Source organism: Salmo trutta, chromosome 35 (assembly GCF_901001165.1).
Source record: "Salmo trutta chromosome 35, fSalTru1.1, whole genome shotgun sequence".
In the NCBI taxonomy this organism is placed as follows: Eukaryota; Metazoa; Chordata; class Actinopteri; order Salmoniformes; family Salmonidae; genus Salmo; species Salmo trutta.
Window position 1 is genome coordinate 18,761,099 of NC_042991.1, and position 20,155 is coordinate 18,781,253.

A 20,155-nucleotide genomic window follows, 5' to 3' on the forward strand; every position below is an offset into this window, starting at 1 on the left:
TTATCAGTAACTGGCAGGCCTGTAGCACATGGCAGAGGTGTACAACACACACACACACACACACACACACACACACACACACACACACACACACACACACACACACACACACACACACACACACACACACACACACACACACACACACACACACACACACACACACACACACACACACACGTGTAAGGATGTTGTCCATGTGTGGGACTCTGTGGGGGTAGCCCTGGGAGAGAAGAGGCAACAGTAGTGACAGAGACAGAGTCTGGGAAGGAGGAGGGAGGGTGTGGTGGTGCTTGAGGTGTCTGAGGTACTGCCGCTTAAGACCAGACCAGAGCCTGGGACTGACTCCAGAGCTTCTCTGAGCTCCACTTCTCACTGATCCCTGCTTCTGGATCTATCTGCCTGTTGTGTGTCTCAAGGAGAAATTGTCACTATCTTTTTTGAATTTGGAACTGTTTGTACTCATTGGAACAAAATAATGGATCTCACCACCTTTTACTTCCTGGCCACTACTTTGGTTTTGATACTGGAGCATGAAGGTAAAGACTTTCTCCTGATATTACAGATGTTTACATTATTATTGAGCGCTTTTGTTTCAATTCGAATAAAGTGTGTTTTACTATCCTGCGGGGTGTTGCACCTAAGCTGTGGTTTAATAGAGACAACATGTAGTAGGTAAGTGAGCCCTCATGTTGGCCATGCCTGTGAGCAGATGCCTGTCTGCCTTTACTGTCTGCTTTTATCTGTTGTTCAAAAGCTGGTTCAATTGGATTTATTTTGTCTACTGGGAACTGTACAGCCTGTTTTATATTATTTTGACAACTGTTGCCCACATCCCCTGCTCAAGAGTTACAATATTCTTTATGAGATGAGAGAAATTGTTTGCATAAGCATAACTAACCTCTGATATAATCTTTGCTGCTGATGCAATGTTGTGAACTGATATCCTTTTTGTGCTTATGTCGAATGAGGACAGTGTTATGTAGTACAAGTTTCAAAACAAAGGGAAAAATTCCATCTGAACTCAAATGATAAAACATACCTGAACTTTACAACTTTGGATGATATCATATATGTACAGGTAAAGGGAAATGGATAGGAGAAATGTGCAGATACTGACCACCCAAAGTTCTTATCTATGCTTGAGACTGATTGACCATAGGATTTATGTGCGAGCTAATTTAAACCACAGTGTTCTGATTAAATACCCAACCTGGCCCTTAAATTACCAGGGACATCTAAATATCATATATTAATCAGAGGGAAAAGTCCAAAACACCTACAGACTCCTTGATCGAAGAAGGAGAAATCTGAAAGTCTTATGTCAGGACACAAACAAAAGTAAAAGGTAACTATCTAGAGATAAGTACTCTCTATAGATACTGTATCTTGAGATACAGCAGGTCATATCTCTAGATCAGAAGATACAATGCAACAGGTGTTCACAATGGGTTTTTGTTATATCATGCAGCACTTTTGAGGAATTTGAACGCATTTAGCGTATTCAAAAAAATATACTGCTCTTTTGGTCTGAATATTTCTACATTATGTGTTGCTGTCCATGTGTGCTGCACATTCCCTTAGGAATCACAGAACAGAAGTCAGTTCTATACCCGGGCTCTCCAGGCAACCCCCCCCCCCCTCTCCTGAAGAAGGCTTTAGCTGGAGGAAACAGGGATTCAGCTATGGTGGTGGACTAACATTTCACAGCACCCCAATGATCTGAACCAGGAAAGACATTCACCATAAATGTAAATCCAAGTCATATGGATAGACAGCTTGTAGATAATATGTCAAAGTCAAGACTTTATGAAGTCCTCTCTCATTTTATTAGTTGAGTAAGGGAATCCAGGAGCATTGGTTAACATGGATCATTATTATGGATTTGATTAGACAGATACTTCTAAAAACTATTTCCTGTGTCATAGTTGACTAGGCGTTGTTAAAGTACACTCTTTGGTTTATTGTTTCTTATACATGATAATAATAGATTAACATTGGTTAGTTCAGCAATATCTGGAATCCATAAACCCTGTTATACACAGCACCACTGTTGCTTGTGGTACTGTGCCACCCAAAAAGAAGACCATATGTATATACAGGATTACCAGGGATAGAATCTGTGGTAGGTTATCCTGTTATATCCACAACTAATCTTGTAAAAGCACAGGGCCAGGGGCTCTGACAATATTGCCTCAAAATTCTGCCAGAGATGGTTTTTGGACTAAATGGTATGGATTAAAAAGTAATCTCATGGATGTATTCGGCAATCAACTCCTGAATCTCTAAAGCATTGAACGCTCACTTCTCCAAACAGGTCGCTAAATTAAATTTTGCTTGGCAATCACATGGCATCTCAGGAGGCATGCAAGGCGTGTAGCGTAACATTTCCATGCTAAGTGCCAATACAATACAATCCATGTGCCGGGCGTCTTTTCGACACTGAGGAGTCTAAAGTAACAAATCCACTATAAAAAAAACAGTTTCCTGATCAGGAGATGATTTACCTCAGCTATTTACGCCAATCAAATCTAATTTACGTAAATCCCTGAACACCTGTAGGATCAGACTCTCTATTAGGGGATTTTCAATGAGACTTGTTTATGAAGAGCTGAGAGCACCGTTTTGGTGTACAAGGGAAATCTGTTTTCATTCAAGTGATAAAAAGCCAGAGGCAGGCCCAGCTATTGGAAGCTGCGCTCGTGGCTTGCACCAGCAGACTCCTGAATGCACTAGAGGAACTTGTGCAGGGTACAATGTGGTTCGCCACTGACTCATTGGGGTGAACCCAAATCCACATGGCATTTGGGATTCTCCACCACTTTAGTTTTATAACACATTTATTGAACTATAGTCCTTTACAGGGTGTAACAGTTTGATACAATTGACATAAGAAAATGCAAAGCTGTGAGAAATATATTAGGGTTAGATGTGGAAAAGGATAATAGCTATAGGTAGACAGTGTCACTATCAGGGTAGACAGTGCCACTATCAGGGTAAACAGGGAAACTATCAGGGTAGACGGTGTCACTATCAGGGTAAACAGGGAAACTATCAGGGTAGACAGTGTCACTATCAGGGTAGACAGTGTCACCAGCAGGGTAGACAGTGAAACTATCAGGGTAGACAGTGCCACTATCAGGGTAGACAGTAGCTCTATCAGGGTAGACAGTGTCACTATCAGGGTAGACAGTGAAACTATCAGGGTAGACAGTGCCACTATCAGGGTAGACAGTAGCTCTATCAGGGTAGACAGTGCCACTATCAGGGTAGACAGTGTCACTATCAGGGTAGACAGTGCCACTATCAGGGTAGACAGTAGCTCTATCAGGGTAGACAGTGCCACTATCAGGGTAGACAGTAGCTCTATCAGGGTAGACAGTGCCACTATCAGGGTAGACAGTGAAACTATCAGGGTAGACAGTAGCTCAATCAGGGTAGACAGTGCCACTATCAGGGTAGACAGTGAAACTATCAGGGTAGACAGTAGCTCTATCAGGGTAGACAGTGCCACTATCAGGGTAGACAGTGTCACTATCAGGGTAGACAGTGTCACTATCAGGGTAGACAGTAGCTCTATCAGGGTAGACAGTGCCACTATCAGGGTAGACAGTAGCTCTATCAGGGTAGACAGTGTCACTATCAGGGTAGACAGTGTCACTATCAGGGTAGACGGTGCCACTATCAGGGTAAACAGTGAAACTATCAGGGTAGACAGTGTCACCAGCAGGGTAGACAGTGTCACTATCAGGGTAGACAGTGTCACTATCAGGGTAGACAGTGCCACTATCAGGGTAGACAGTGAAACTATCAGGGTAGACAGTAGCTCTATCAGGGTAGACAGTGCCACTATCAGGGTAGACAGTGTCACTATCAGGGTAGACAGTGTCACTATCAGGGTAGACAGTAGCTCTATCAGGGTAGACAGTGCGACTATCAAGGTAGACAGTGTCACTATCAGGGTAGACAGTGTCACTATCAGGGTAGACAGTAGCTCTACCAGGGTAGACAGTGCCACTATCAGGGTAGACAGTAGCTCTATCAGGGTAGACAGTGTCACTATCAGGGTAGACAGTGTCACTATCAGGGTAGACGGTGCCACTATCAGGGTAAACAGTGAAACTATCAGGGTAGACAGTGTCACCAGCAGGGTAGACAGTGTCACTATCAGGGTAGACAGTGTCACTATCAGGGTAGACAGTGCCACTATCAGGGTAGACAGTAGCTCTATCAGGGTAGACAGTGTCACTATCAGGGTAGACAGTGTCACTATCAGGGTAGACGGTGCCACTATCAGGGTAAGTGAAACTATCAGGGTAGACAGTGTCACCAGCAGGGTAGACAGTGTCACTATCAGGGTAGACAGTGTCACTATCAGGGTAGACAGTGCCACTATCAGGGTAGACAGTGCCACTATCAGGGTAGACAGTAGCTCTATCAGGGTAGACCATGCCACTATCAGGGTAGACAGTCACAGTATCGGGGGAAAAAATCCCCTGTATCTATTAGAGCGCACATAGAGTGGCAACCTAATCTAGACTTCACCTGGGTTATCAGGGAGTACTATTGTGTCTGACTGACATCAAATTAATAACCAGTAATAATCAGTGTCTTTCGGAGGGCTGGATGAAAGCTATCGAATTAATTCATTAATGAATGTGTCATTTTTTGGTGTCAAATCGCAAGCTGGCAACCCATTAATTGACACATAAACAAACATTACAATAATTCACTGTGATAATTAGTCTTCCGGTGTTTTCTGCAGTGCGCATCCCATAAAGAAAAAGAAGAAAAAATAAAAAATAAAATATCTGTTGCAAGTGCAGCCCAGTGGCAGTGAGATGGGCTATAGACAGTGAGATGGGCTGGAGGCCAGTCAATAAGTGGATTGTGCTATAGACTGTTGGCCCTTTTGAGAAGCATACAGTAAAATGGGGTTGATGTGTGGAGACTAGAACAGGATTAGCAGTGACAAATGATCTACAGTGCATACTTCAGAAACAAATAAAAATGGAGTGACTGCAATCTCCTAGTTCTGTACCGTCTGTCCTTGTAAAAGTTTCATCAGCTTATAGTATTATTTTTATATAATGCTTTATTCATGGGGTTGTTCCTTCTCTCCTAGCATACTCAGACTCCACTGCCCCTGGGCCTGGTCCAGAGGAGGGCCCCGTGATGCAGCTCATCTACAGGCCCCTACGGCGGGAGAAGCGTTGTTCCTGTGAGAACCTGAATGATAAAGAATGTGTGTACTTCTGCCACATTGGCATCGTCTGGGTCAACACTCCTAGGTGAGTTCATCAAGAACAACATCTCACAGCACAAATCAAATTCACCCTCTCATAAACAAAACGTAGGTAGAAAGATCTCTACGACAGAGATATCTGTGTTGTGAAAACAGAGAGGTTTGTCTGTACTTAGTTTAGTTGGACATATTGCAAAGGTGGAGATACATAACATTTTAATTATCATTTCTCACGCTGTATCATATTTGCATATTGAGCCATATTGTACAGTATATTTTAGCAATAATGCTCGGTGGGGGCTAAAGGCTGTAGTTAAGCATGATGCAACGAGGAGTGGCTGGATACAGCCTTTAGCTGTGGTATATTGGCCACAATCACAAACCCCCGAGGTGCCTTATTGCTAATAGAAACTTGGTTGCCAACATAATTAGAGCAGTAAAAATAAATGTTTTGTCATCCTCGTGGTATATGGTCTGATATACCACGGCTGTCAGCCAATCAGCATTCAGGGCTTGAACCACCCAGTTTATAATTGCATATTAAGCTATGATATGGGGTGGCAGGTAGCCTAGTAGTTAGAGTGTTGGGCCAGTAACCGAAAGGTTGCTGGATCGAATCCCTGAGCTGACAAGGTAAAAATCTGTTGTTCTGCCCCTGAACAAGGCAGTTAAGCCACTGTTCCCCGGTAGGCCGTCATTGTAAATAAGAATTTGTTCTAAACTGACTTGCCTAGTTAAATAAAGGTTACATTTAAAAAATGTTGTGACAGTGTTCTGAGAAGCCACAGTTTTTTTTTGTGATTTATTATCACATCAGTGTGTAATGATCTGGATGATTTGTGGTACTTCGTAAAACTCAAAACCACAGTGTCAAGGATTAAATTTAAAATAAGAGACAGTTACTGTCTATCATCAACTCAGACTTTCTCTCTCAACTCTTTCCTGCTGAAGCTTCTTGTTTAACACGAATATAGGCAAATACCAGTGAACATACAGTACTTCCTGATCCAAATATCCCACATCCAATTAGTTAGAGGAGCGGTTAGGGCATCTGCCCTCTCTTCTTAATTCCTTGTTTCCTCATGTGTTCTGGAAGTACCAGGTTTCTAGAAGTTTGCCAATATACTTTCCAATGGTTAGCCAAATACAGCTACTAAAGACCAAGACCTATACAGTGTAGGTACTGTGCTATGTTTAAATCAAATCAAATCAAATTTATTTATATAGCCCTTCGTACATCAGCTGATATCTCAAAGTGCTGTACAGAAACCCAGCCTAAAACCCCAAACAGCAAGCAATGCATGTGAAAGAAGCATGGTGGCTAGGAAAAACTCCCTAGGAAAAACTCCCTAGAAAGGCCAAAAACCTAGGAAGAAACCTAGAGAGGAACCAGGCTATGAGGGGTGGCCAGTCCTCTTCTGGCTGTGCCGGGTGGATATTATAACAGAACATGGTCAAGATGTTAAAATGTTCATAAATGACCAGCATGGTCAAATAATAATAATCATAGTAGTTGTCGAGGGTGCAACAAGCACGTCCGGTGAACAGGTCAGGGTTCCATAGCCGCAGGCAGAACAGTTGAAACTGGAGCAGCAGCACGGCCAGGTGGACTGGGAACAGCAAGGAGACATCATGCCAGGTAGTCCTGGAATCACAGTAGTAGTATGCAATTATGTGATCTTTATCATATCATTGGTTATACCACATTCTCTTCTACCAAACATACTTAAACATAAGAATGGAAATCAGTAGTTAGGAACTGATATTACATTTCACATTAATGTTCACAAATGATCATTCATTTCCAAACTGAGCATAGAATTTTCTGAGACTCCTGCATGGTTTCTACTCAATTCTGTTGACTCAAGCGATCTACTTTCAACTCTAGAAACTAAGACAGTTCACAGTTTATAAAGAGAAGAGACAGGCTTACTGAGATTAAACTACAACAGAGAGAAAGAGACGAAGGGGGGGGAATGAAAGGGTCACCTTTCAACAGCTGCCAAAAACACTGTATGGAATGCAGATGTTTTGGCTGCTCAGACAGACAGGCAGACAGACAGTCAGACAGACAGGCAGACAGATGGGTGCATGTGTGTGCGTGTGTGTGTGTGTGCATGTGTGTGACGGTATGTGAAGAACACAGGGAGGAGGTGACCCTGTTTGATGGGGATGCTTTGAGTCGTGCATGGCATCTGGAATCAGTTCACTGTGTGGTCTTGTTAACATGTCCCAGGCATGAGATGGGCAACAAGCCATCATGGTGGGCAGGCAGACTGGCTCTGGTTGGCTTCAGGATCAGGTTAATATCCAGAGCAATGAAGCAGCAGCTTTAGGATATATAAATGTGTTATGGCGGACTGGCGTCCTCTCTGTGTCCTGTAAGACAGGTTTAATACATTATACCCTCGAGACTCACTAGACACCAGTGTTTGCCCAGCTTTTCAGGGCCATGCAGCTTTATTTACGTGATCTGCCTCATTGGTTCTATAAAAGCATTTTGTGGGTGCCAATAGAGATATAATATGGAATATTGAGCTATTAAGAGCCCCTTAGCCCACAATTTCTGTGTCCCCGCGGAAATCGAATTAACATACTAAAACAATTCCTACCAAAATCTGTCTGTTTTATGACCACTCTATTGAAAGTTGAGACTCTCATGAACATGATGGCTTCTGTCTGTAGCATCCAAATGGTTTGGGCTATAAGGTCCTGGTACTAGTTAAAAAAGTGAATGGAAGTACAGTTGAAGTCGGATGTTTACATACACCTTAGCCAAATACATTTAAACTCAGTTTTTCACAATTCCTGACATTTAATCCAAGTAGAAATTCCCTGTTTTATGTCAGTTAGGATCACCACTTTATTTTAAGAATGTGAAATGTCAGAATAATAGTAGAGAGAAGGATTTATTTCAGCTTTTATTTATTTCATCACATTTCCAGTGGGTCAACGTTTACATATACTCAATAGGTATTTGGTAGCATTTCCTTTAAATTGTTTAACTTGGGTCAAACGTTTCAGGTAGCCTTCCTCAAGCTTCCCACAATAAATTGGATGAATTTTGGCCCATTCCTCCTGACAGAGCTGGTGTAGCTGAGTCAGGTTTATAGGCCTCCTTGCTTGCATACACTTTTTCAGTTCTGCCCAAACATTCTCTATAGGACTGAGGTCAGGGCTTTGTGATGGCCACTCCAATACCTTGACTTGGTTGTCCTTATAAGCCATTTTTCCACAACTTTGGAAGTATGCTTGGGGTCACTGTCCATTTGGAAGACCCATTTGCGACCAAGCTTTAACTTGAGATGTTGCTTCAATATATCCACCAAATTTTCCTTCCTCATGATGCCATCTATTTTGTGAAGTGCATCAGTCCATCCTGCAGCAAAGCACCTCCACAACATGATGCTGCCACCCTGTGCTTCACGGTTGGGATGATGTTCTTCGCCTTGCAAGCCTCCCCCTTTTCCCTCCAAAAATAACGATGGTCATTATGGCCAAACAGTTCTATTTTTTGTTTCATCAGACCAGAGGACATTTCTCCAAAAAGTCTGATCTTTGTCCCCATGTGCAGTTGCAAACCATAGTCTGGCTTTTTTATGGTTGTTTTGGAGCAGTGGCTTCTTCCTTGCTGAGCGGCCTTTCAGGTTATGTCGATATAGGACTTGTTTTACTGTGGATATAAATACTTTTGCACCGGTTTCCTCCATCATCTTCACAAGGTCCTTTGCTGTTGTTATGGGATTGATTTGCACTTTTCACACCAAAGTATGTTCATCTCGAGGAGACAGAACACGTCTCTTTCCTGAGCGATATGACGGCTGCGTGGTCCCATGGTGTTTATACTTGCGTACTATTGTTTGTACAGATGAACGTGGTACCTTCAGGCATTTGGAAATTGCTCCCAAGGATGAACCAGACTTGTGGAGGTCTACAATTCTTTTTCTGAGGCCCTCGCTCATTTCTTTTGATTTTCCCATGATGTCAAGCAAAGAGGCACTGAGTTTGAAGGTAGGCGTTGAAATACATCCACAGGTACACCTCCAATTGACTCAAATCATGTCAATTAGCCTATCAGAAGCTTCTAAAGCCATGACATCATTTTCTGGTATTTTTCAAGCTGTTTAAAGGCCCAGTCAACTTAGTGTATGTAAACTTCTGATGTACTGGAATTGTAATACAGTGAATTATAAGTGAAATAATCTGTCTGTAAACAATTGTTAGAAAAATTACTTGTGTCATGCTCAAAGTAGATGTCCTAACCGACTTGCCAAAACTATAGTTTGTTAACAAGAAATTTGTGGAGTGGTTGAAAAACGAGTTTTAATGACTCCAACCTAAGGGTATGTAAACTTCTGACTTTAACTGTATATATGTAGATAGTTTAGTACCTAAAATAAGGGGATAAATACATGTAAATAAAACAAAAATTGTTTCCTGATCTTATATCTTTCAGATATAGGACAGACACTTCAGAACAAACTTAATTTAGATTTTTGGCAGGACTATCTGTTGTTCCATGTTGTGAATCTGTTATTCAATGCATTTCTATTGGCTAATAACAGTAATGCCAAATTCAATGTGTCATCCAATAATTGTTTTATATAATTTTTTGATACCTTAAATAGCAAAATGATCTTAATACAAGTACATATGTTAGCTGCTTAGAAGCACCCCCCCCCTTCCCCCCCTTAGACAGGGCTGGACTAGAGCGTTAAGAGCACTTGAAAAATGAATTCCTGACATTCTGTGCTGTGATAAAATAAAACACTGAGTTCCCTTTGTAAGTTGAAAAAGACATACATAAAATTCAAGCTGTTGTGTTTATCAGTGCATGTACATAGTGATCTCATCCTTCCCTTAACTTTTTCTCCAGTCAGGTAGTGCCATATGGAGTGGGCTCCTTCCCTGTTCGACTGAGGAGAGAGGTGGGACGGTGCTTCTGCCTGAAGAGAAATGACTTTGAGTGTCTTCACTTTTGCTCTGCCTTGCGTACACTCAAAGAGTAAGTGTTCTTGAATCACACTTTAAATGTGTTAATATCATTGCTATCCCATATCAAATATTGAGAGGAAAAGAGTTAACACTGTCATGATTTCATTGTTTTAATAGAGGTGAAAATGATTTGGTCAAGAGGACATTTGCGACAAAGTTGAAGAAGAGATATAAGGCTGAAATCTCAAATAAAAGGATCCAACAAACACTAACGCAAGAAACCTGAAAGAAGAGAATGGACACTAGTTTCATCACCCTAGGTTCATGTCATCTAGTTTGATTGGTTTCTTTTACAATATGATGCAAAAGAACATTGTACAGTGGTGGGCCACTTCTGAAATGTATTTATGAAATGTTGTAACTTTGCCGTCTTTTTTGTGATTGTGAATCATTCTCAAATGTTTTAACCTCTACGGGCCACGGGGGCAGTATTGAGAATTTTGAAAAAAATATGTGCCCATTTTTAACTGCCTCCTACACCAACTCAGAAGCTAGGATATGCATATTATTAACACATTCGGATAGAAAACACTCTGAATTTTCTAAAACAGTTTGAATGGTGTCTGTAAGTATAACAAAACTCATATTGCAGGCAGAAACCTGAGAAAAATAGATTAAAAAAAATGAGAATTTTGTGGCTGTACTATTTAGTGTCATTGTTTTAAAGATACCACAGTGAGAAAGGATTCAGTTCGCAACTCCTACTGCTTCCACTAGATGTCAACGATCTTTAGAAAGTTGTTTGAAGCATCTGTGATAAATACACACCGAATTAGAAAGCTTACAAGTTGACACGTCATCACTTCATTTTTTGCGCCTGCGCATGAATCTGAGAAGAGTGCCTTTGTCATTATCGTTTATTCTAGACACTTGATAGGTTGTGTGAAAATATTACTGATGTTTACTGATGTTTCACGTTAAAAATGGAACAAAAGATTAGTGCTAAACAACGTTTGACATGTTTAAACAAACGTAAATAGATTATTTACTAGGTTTTCTTTAGTTTTTCGACGTGACTTTACACTGCCCACCTCATTTTGTGGGAGCCTACTGAACGCTAACTATTTGGACATAAATTATGAACTTTGTCAAAAGAAACCACATTTGTTCTGGACCTGGGATCTCTGGCAGCGCCTTCTGATGGAGATAATCAAAGGTAAGGGGATATTTAGAATGTTATTATCGATATTAGATGATGCTAATGCTAACGGTATAGCTTAGCTTAGCTTAGCATATAGCTTATTGTTGTTAGCATAGTACCCAGTTTATACAAAATGTGATTTCCCAGTAAAGTTATTTTGAGATCTGGCCCTTCGGTAGCAATTACGAGATGATAATATATTATTCTTTGAATGACAATATTATAATTTACCAATGTTTTCGAATAGTAATTCCGTGATTTGTAATGCTGGATTCACTGGGTGCATTCGAGCCGAAAAAAATTCTGAATTTCACCGCGACTGTAAATGCTGTTTTTGGATATAAATATGAACTTGATGGAACTAAAAATGCATGTATTGTATAACATAATGTCCTATGAGTGTCATCTGATGCAGATTGTCAAAGGTAAGTGCATAATTCTAGCTAGTTTTCTGTCTGTTGATGCCCTTCTTTGAATTGGCTAAACATTACACGCAGCTATTGTCAATGTACTCTCCTCACATAACCTAACTTTATGCATTCTCCGTAATGCCTCTGAAAATCGGACAGCGTGGTTAGATTTAGGAGATATATCTTTCAAATGGAGGAAAATAGTTGATTATTTGATTTTTTGAAATGATTACTCTTGCAGTTTTGAATTCCCCGCCATGGTCACATGACAATGAATCCCAATACCGGGATAAGATCGGGATAAGATCCTCAACAGGTTTAATGGTGTACATAAATATTTTTTACTTTACAACATACAGTACATACATCATTTTCAAATCAGATGAAGTTATATAGTCACAGTAATGCATAAATTAGCAGTATTAAGATGTTAAACGTAAATGTCTTGTATCTCTGTCAATGTTGTTTTGGCCTCTACATCCTTTTGCTGTCATGAAGTTTGAATGTGAAAGACATAGGTACATGCTCGAAATGGAAAGCAGTGCAGTTCATGGTTCTTAAAAGTGAGTTTCAGTATGTACCAAACTAGACAGGGAATAATCTGTGTGATCTAGGACAGGCGGGTCATTTAACGCATCATATATCCAAGGTATAAAAGTAGAGTAGATTTTATAGCAGTGTTATTCAAAGTCAGGGTTGACAAAATAGTCCCCGCTGAAAAAGTTTGAATACCAGTGTTACAATTAAAATTGCATTGCTACCAAGACATGGATTTCAGACTAGGGCTGGTATTCAAGCAAACCTGCAAGGCTACCAGACCCCTGAAGAAAAACCCATTTCATACAGTATTACTATCTCTACAGGGTACAAAGCTAGTCTGTTTTGACATAGTATCTGATAACTCGCTATGCAGGTTTGTTTGAGCACCAGTATTGTTTAAAAGATGATCAAATAACTATTTATTTTGTTTGTGAGATGATTTTATAGCTAATACATTCAAATCTAAACAACATCCTTGTCACAGTGTGGTTTCATTACAATAGTCCCTTGTTTGTTACAGTGATCTCCCATCAACCCCTTGAGTTTAGATCTGCCTGTGAAATGTTCCATATAGGCACAGACTAAGAATTGTGTGTGGTATGTGCAGTACATTATAGCCTGTCCCGCATTTATGGATCAGAAGGATAGTGGCTGTCAGCCAATCATCATATCTCTTCTCTCCTCTGGTCACCTTGCTGTCAGGTCAAGCGTTGCTCTGGGGATCAGTGTCCTCTCTGTGCTCCCTGTGGAGTGTCGTTCTGCCAGCATGAAGAAGCCCACAGGACCGCTGGATTGAACATGATTACAGCCTCAACCCTATCTAATCTTCTCCCACAAAGCTGTTCTCACGACTCCGAGGAAAATAACTCAGTTCTCGCTGCATGACTTGTGGCTTTCTGTTGCTGCAATTTCCTTGACTATGCTCTATTATTGTTAACAGGGTTGTTTGCAAGGTTTTCCTTTAGATTACTGTGGCACATCCAACCATCCCATGGGGAAAATCTAAATGGACCAATTCTACACACACAACACAATATCATGTCAACTTGATATAGTAAAGCTGAAGATATTGCATGTAGAAAATTCCCACTTACCTCCAGATAGCCATCAGTTGGCTGTAAATCTAATAAATACAGAAGTGGAAGCAAATGTCTCCTGTAGACAGTTCACACAGGGGCAAAAGCTTATTTTATTGACTTTTTATACTTAAAAAAATACTTTTTTAGGGGGTATATCAGCTTTAATAGTGCAGACAGATTGTAGATTCCATCAATGTAATTGTCTGCATCATTTCAAATGCCCCATATATTTTTTTTGTACATATATACAGTACCAGTCAAAAGTTTCCCTAATCATTCAAGAGTTTTTCTTAATTTTTACTATTTTCTACATTGTAGAATAATAGTGAAGACATGAAAACTATGAGATAACACTTATGGAATCATGTAGTAACCCAAACAAATACATTTTATATTTGAGATTAGATACCCTTGGCCTTGATGACAGCAACTCTTGGCATTCTCTCAACCAGATTCATGAGGTAGTCACCTGGAATGCATTTCAATTAACATGTGTGCCTTCTTAAAAGTTAATTTGTGGAATTTCTTTCCTTCTTAATGCATTTCAGCCAATCAGTTGTGTTGTGACAAGGTAGAGGGGGTATACAGAAGATAGCCCTATTTGGTAAAATACGAAGTCCATATTATGGCAAGAACAGCTCAAATAAGCAAAGAGAAACAACAGTCCATCATTACTTTAAGACATGAAGATCAGTCAATATGGAACATTTTAAGTTTCTTCAAGTGCAGTCGCAAAAAAAATCTAAGCGCTATGAAGAAACTGGCTCTCATGAGCACCGCCACAGGAATGGAAGACCCAGGGTTACCTCTGCTGCAGATGATAAGTTCATTAGAGTTACCAGCCTCAGAAATTGCAGTCCAAATAAATGCTTCACAGAGTTCAAGTAACAGACACATCTCAACATCAACTGTGCAGAGGAGACTGCGTGAATTAGGCATTCATGGTCAAATTGCTGCAAAGAAACCACTACTAAAGGATACCATTAAGAAGAAGAGACTTGCTTGGACCAAGAGACACGAGCAATGGACATTAGACTGGTGGAAATCTGTCCTTTGGTCTAATGAGTCCAAATTTGAGATTTTTGGTTCCAACCTCCGTGATCTCCACATGTGTGGTTCCCACTGTAAAGCATGGAGGAGGAGGTGTGATAGTGTGGGGGTGCTTTGCTGGTGACACTATCATTGATTTATTTAGAATTCAAGGCACACTTAACCAGCATGGCTACCACAGCATTCTGCAGCAGTACGCCAGCCCATCTGGTTTGCGCTTAGTGGGAGTATTATTATTTTTTCAACAGGACAATGACCCAACACCTCCAGGCTGTGTAAGGGCTATTTGACCAAGAAAGAGAGTGATGGAGTGCTGCCTCAGATGACCTGGCCTTCACAATCACCCGACCTCAACCCAATTGAGATGGTTTGGGATGAGTTGGACCTCAGAGGGAAGGAAAATCAGCCAACAACTGCTCAGCATATGTGGGATCTCCTTCAAGACTGTTGGAAAAGCAGAGAGAGAATGCCAAGAGTGTGCAAAGCTGTCATCAAGGCAAAGGGTGGCTACTTTGTTTAAAATTTGTTTGGTTACTACTAATATGTTTTCATTAATATTCTACAATGTAGAAAATATTAATAATAAAGAAAAACCCTTGAATGAGTAGGTGTGTCCAAACTATTGACTGGTACTATATATATATATATATATATATATATATATATATATATATATATATATATATATATATATATATATATAGTCCATCTGAGGTTCAACTCATCCCATACATATATGTATGTGTATATATGTATATGTGTCTATATGTGTGTGTATATATATATGTGTATGTACATACATACATACACATATAAACACATATACATATATACACATACATATATATGTATATATATATATACACACATACATATATGTATATATATGTGTGTATATATGTATATATATATGTGTGTGTGTATATGTATATATATATATATATATATATATATATATATATATATATATATATATACATACATACATATACACACATATACACACATATACACACATATACAGTGTACTCTGAAAGTATTCAGACCTCTTGACTTTTTCCACATTTTGTAACGTTACAGCCTTATTCTAAAATGGATTAAATCGTTTTTTTCCTCTCATCAATCTACACACAATACCCCATAATGACCAAGCAAATGTATTAAAAACAAAAAACGGAAATATCACATTTACATAAGTATACAGACCCTTTATTCAGTACTTTGTGGAAGCATCGTTGGTAGCAATAACAGCTTCGAGTCTTCTTGGGTATGACGCTACAAGCTTGGCACACCTGTATTTGGGGAGTTTCTTCCATTCTTTTCTGCAGATCCTCTCAAGCTCTGTCAGGTTGGATGGGGAGTGTCGCTGCACAGCTATTTTCAGGTCTCTCCAGAAATGTTAGATCGGGTTCAAGTCCCGGCTCTGGCTGGGACACTCAAGGACATTCAGAGACTTGTCCAGAAGCCACTCCTGCGTTGTCTTGGTTGTGTGCTTAGGGTTGTTGTCCTGTTGGAAGATGAACCTTCACCCCAGTCTGAGTTCCTGATCACTCTGGAGCAGGTTTTCATCAAGGATCTCTTTCTGTACTTTGCTTTGTTCATCTTTCCCTCGATTCTGACTTGTCTCTCAGTCCCTGCCGCTGAAAAACATCCCCACAGCATGATGCTGCCACCACCATGATTCACCTTAGGGATGGTGCCAGGTTTCCTCCAGATGTGACGCTTGGTATTCAGGCCAAAGAGTTCAATCTGGGTTTCATCAGACCAGAGAATCTTGTTTCTCATGGTCTGAAAATCTTTAGATACTTTTTTTGCAAACTCCAAGGGGACTGTTATGTGCCTTTTACTAGAGGAGTGGTTTCCGTCTGGCCACTCTACCATAAAGGCCTGATTGGCGGAGTGCTACAAAGATGGTTGTCCTTCTGGAATGTTCTTCCATCTCCACAGAGGAACTCTGGAGCTCTGTCAGAGTGACCATCAGGTTCTTGGTCACCTCCCTGACCAAGGCCCTTCTCACCCGATTACTCAGTTTGGCCAGGCGGCCAGCTCTAGGAAGAGTCTTGGTGGTTCCAAAATTCTTCCACTTAAGAATGATGGAGTCCACTGAGTTCTTGGGGACCTTCAATCCTGCAGAAATATGTTGGCACCCTTCCCCAGTGGCCAGACGGTGCCTCGACACAATCCTGTGTCGGAGCTCTTTGGACAATTCCTTCGGCCACATGGCTTGGTATTTTTCTCTGACATGCACTGTCAACTGTGGGACCTAGTATAGACAGGTGTGTGCCTTTCCAAATCATGTATAATCAATTGAATTTACCACAGTTGGACTCCAATCAAGTTGTAGAAAGATCTCAATGATGATCAATGGAAACAGGATGCACCTGAGCTCAATTTCGAGTCTCATAGCAAAGGGTCTGAACACCTATATAAATAAGGTATTTCTGTTTTTTATTTTAATTTTAATTTGAAAACATTCCAAAAACAGTTTTTGCTTTGTCATTATGGGGTACTGTGTGTAGATTGATGAGGAGTTTTATTTATTTATTTCATTTTAGAATAATATATATATATATTCGTTCATTGTTTTCCCCTAACCCTACCCACCCTCTCCTAATTGGAGTAAACTAATGGACAACAACACTTAGGTTCTACTTCCAGTTTATACATACTATATACATATGGACACAATGCACCTTACAACAGTTATCTTTTGATTGTTTTTAATCCCATCCTTCAGCTACCATCAAGCCCTCCCATCCATCTCCGAATCCCATCAAGCTTGATTTCTACACTGCCATATATTTTTAACTGTGCTGTTTCACAAGAGTTCTGAACCCATATACATTTTACAGACACAGCATAATTTATGTTACCTTTCTTGTTGTTTTTTATCTCACTCTTCAGCTCCACACAATCTGTCCCATCTATCCCCCAAAACCATTCAATTTGTATTTATATTTTCCATATATTTTTCAACTGTGCTGTGATGTTTCTCAAAAGTTCTGAACCTTTCTATTCTCATAACATCTACAGATTGTAAATTAAAGATAACATTTTTTGCTTAAAGTATTATTATATTATTGACTGACTATGAATTTTCAAATCACCCAGTAGTGCTATCTGCAGAGTTAGCTCCAGGTAAATGTTGTACTTCTTCAACCATTACTGGACCTGCGACCAAAAACAAGCTACAGGACATATGGACAGTACCAAAACAAATGATCTAAGGATTCTAAAAATATATATTTTTTGCATTATTGGATAAAGAATGTGTTCAAATTAGCAGTGGGCAGGATTCGAAACCAGGCTGCAGCAGTATTTGTGCACCGGAGGATGCGGCATAAACCGCTAGACCACCCTAGGCCACGATCTAATGATTCTGTCTCGTCGCAGAAAAATCTGCAGAGCTGGGATGGTTGTATCCCCCATATATATATATATACAACGCCGAATTTAAAACTCTAAATTGGTTGCAAATAAAACAATAAATTTGAATTTTAAATTCGGCGTTGTTTTGCGTATCAGTTCATAAACAATGTTCCATGATATCGGTACATCGAAAATCTCTTCCCAGCCATTTAGCAATCTATATGGCACAGCTGTCCATTTTTTGGTCCTTAAAAGAAACAGGTATACTTTTTATTATCACAATTTTCTTTAACCAATTTTGGTCTTTAATGCTTGCCCAACAGACAAGTTCCTTACTTTTTCCCCCTTCCAATTTCCTCTTCCATTTTTGCGGTAATGCTGCAATTAGTTGGTTGTAATTTTGGGAAGAGCAGACATTTCCATATATTTTCCTTAGCTGCATGTGTGACATACTGTAACTCCACCAGTCCTATTTATTAAATAATTTATAAAGATTATAGAATTTTCAAAAAAAATCTGTTTTTTTAATCAATTAGTATGTTTGAGTTTAACCAAAATATTTGTTGTATTATTTGTTCTGTTGTATTATTTGTCTGTTTCTGGTGGATTAAACTGAAATTGCAACAAACTTTCTAAGGCTTGTTTAAAAACAGCAATATATTGGAGATGATTTCCTTATCAAATAACCGAAAGTGAGAGGTTGTAATCTGAATAAATGGAAAAAAGCCATTCTTGAACATGGTTTGAGACATTCTTACTAATCTGCTAGAGAACCAGTTTGGATTTAAATATCACTTTTGTATGACTGACGACTTTAGTGAGAGGTCTAATGCTTTAATATTTGTAACATTTCTGCCCTCCGAATTCATACTCATTATATAAATAAGCCTGTTTTATTTTGTCTGGCTTGCCATTCCAAGTGAAATTGAATATTTCTTGTCCATATAATTTTAAAAACAGGTTGCTAGAAGTAGGCAAGACCATAAGTAAATAGGTAAACTGGGATATGACTAAAGAGTTAATCAGGGTAATTTCTCCAGCAAATAGACAGGTATTTTCCTTACCATGGTAGCAAAATTGTATCTATTTTTGCTGAGTTTCTATTCAAATGTATTGTAGTAAGATAATGTATTTCTTCGGGATACAGTTGAAGTTGGAGGTTTACATACACTTAGATTGGAGTCATTAAAACTTGTTGTTGTAGACCTCCACAAGTCTGGTTCATCCTTGGGAGCAATTTCCAAACGCCTGAAGGTACCACGTTCATCTGTACAAACAATAGTACGCAAGTATAAACAACGTGGGACCACGCAGCCATCATACTGCTCAGGAAGGAGATGCGTTCTGTCTCCTAGAGATGAACGTACTTTGGTGCGAAAAGTGCAAATCAATCCCAGAACAACAGCAAAGGACCTTGTGAAGATGCTGGAGGAAACAAATACAAAAGTATCTATATCCACAGTAAAATGAGTCCTATATCGACATAACCTGAAAGACAGCTCAGCAAGGAAGAAGCCACTGCTCCAAAACAACCATAAAAAAGTCAGACTACGGTTTGCAACTGCACATGGGGTCAAAGATCGTACTTTTTGGAGAAATGTCCTCTGGTCTGATGAAACAAAAATAGAACTGTTTGGCCATAATGACCATTGTTATGTTTGGAGAGAAAAGCGGGAGGCTTGCAAGCTGAAGAACATCATCCCAAATGGCAAGCACGGGGGTGGCAGTAGCATTTTGTGGGGGTACTTTGCTGCAGGATGGACTGGTGCACTTCACAAAATAGATGGCAACATGAGGAAGGAAAATTTGGTGGATATATTGAAGCAACATCTCAAGACATCAGTCAGGAAGTTAAAGCTTGGTCTTAAATGGGTCTTCCAAATGGACAATGACCCCAAGCGCACTTCCAAAGTTGTGGAAAAATGGCTTAAGGAGAACAAAGTTAAGGTGTTGAAGTGGCCATCACGAAGCCCTGGCCTCAATCCTATAGAAAAATATTGTTTGGTGAATCATGGATGACTCCATCATTTGTCACAAGTTTCAGTAAATAATTTTTTGTAGCATTTTAAGTTGAATATTAAAAAAGAAAAATTGCTGAGATTTTTCCTCATGTTCCGTCCAGTTCGCTTTATTTAAAATATATATATATATATATATATATATATATATATATATATATATTACACTTGATCTTTCTTGAATAAGGTCCTCCATTTCTTTTTGTTTTTCCTCTAACTTATCCTGTGCCTCTATGGCGCAGTTTTTATTTCTATCTATCTGTACTATTAGTCCTTCCATTTCCTTTGTTAATATGGACTCCTTTGAC

At 39.6% G+C, this 20,155-nt stretch overlaps 1 protein-coding gene across 1 annotated transcript; it reads left to right on the plus strand.

Moving 5' to 3' along the window:
* The first annotated feature begins 252 nt into the window (after window positions 1-252).
* Window positions 253-10,598, plus strand: LOC115174788 (endothelin-1-like). The gene is made up of 4 exons (XM_029733687.1): window positions 253-539; window positions 5,126-5,291; window positions 10,122-10,250; window positions 10,358-10,598. The coding sequence occupies exons 1-4, from the start codon at window positions 479-481 to the stop codon at window positions 10,464-10,466; spliced, it is 465 nt and encodes a 154-aa protein (XP_029589547.1). The 5' UTR covers window positions 253-478; the 3' UTR covers window positions 10,467-10,598.
* Window positions 10,599-20,155: the final 9,557 nt, after the last annotated feature.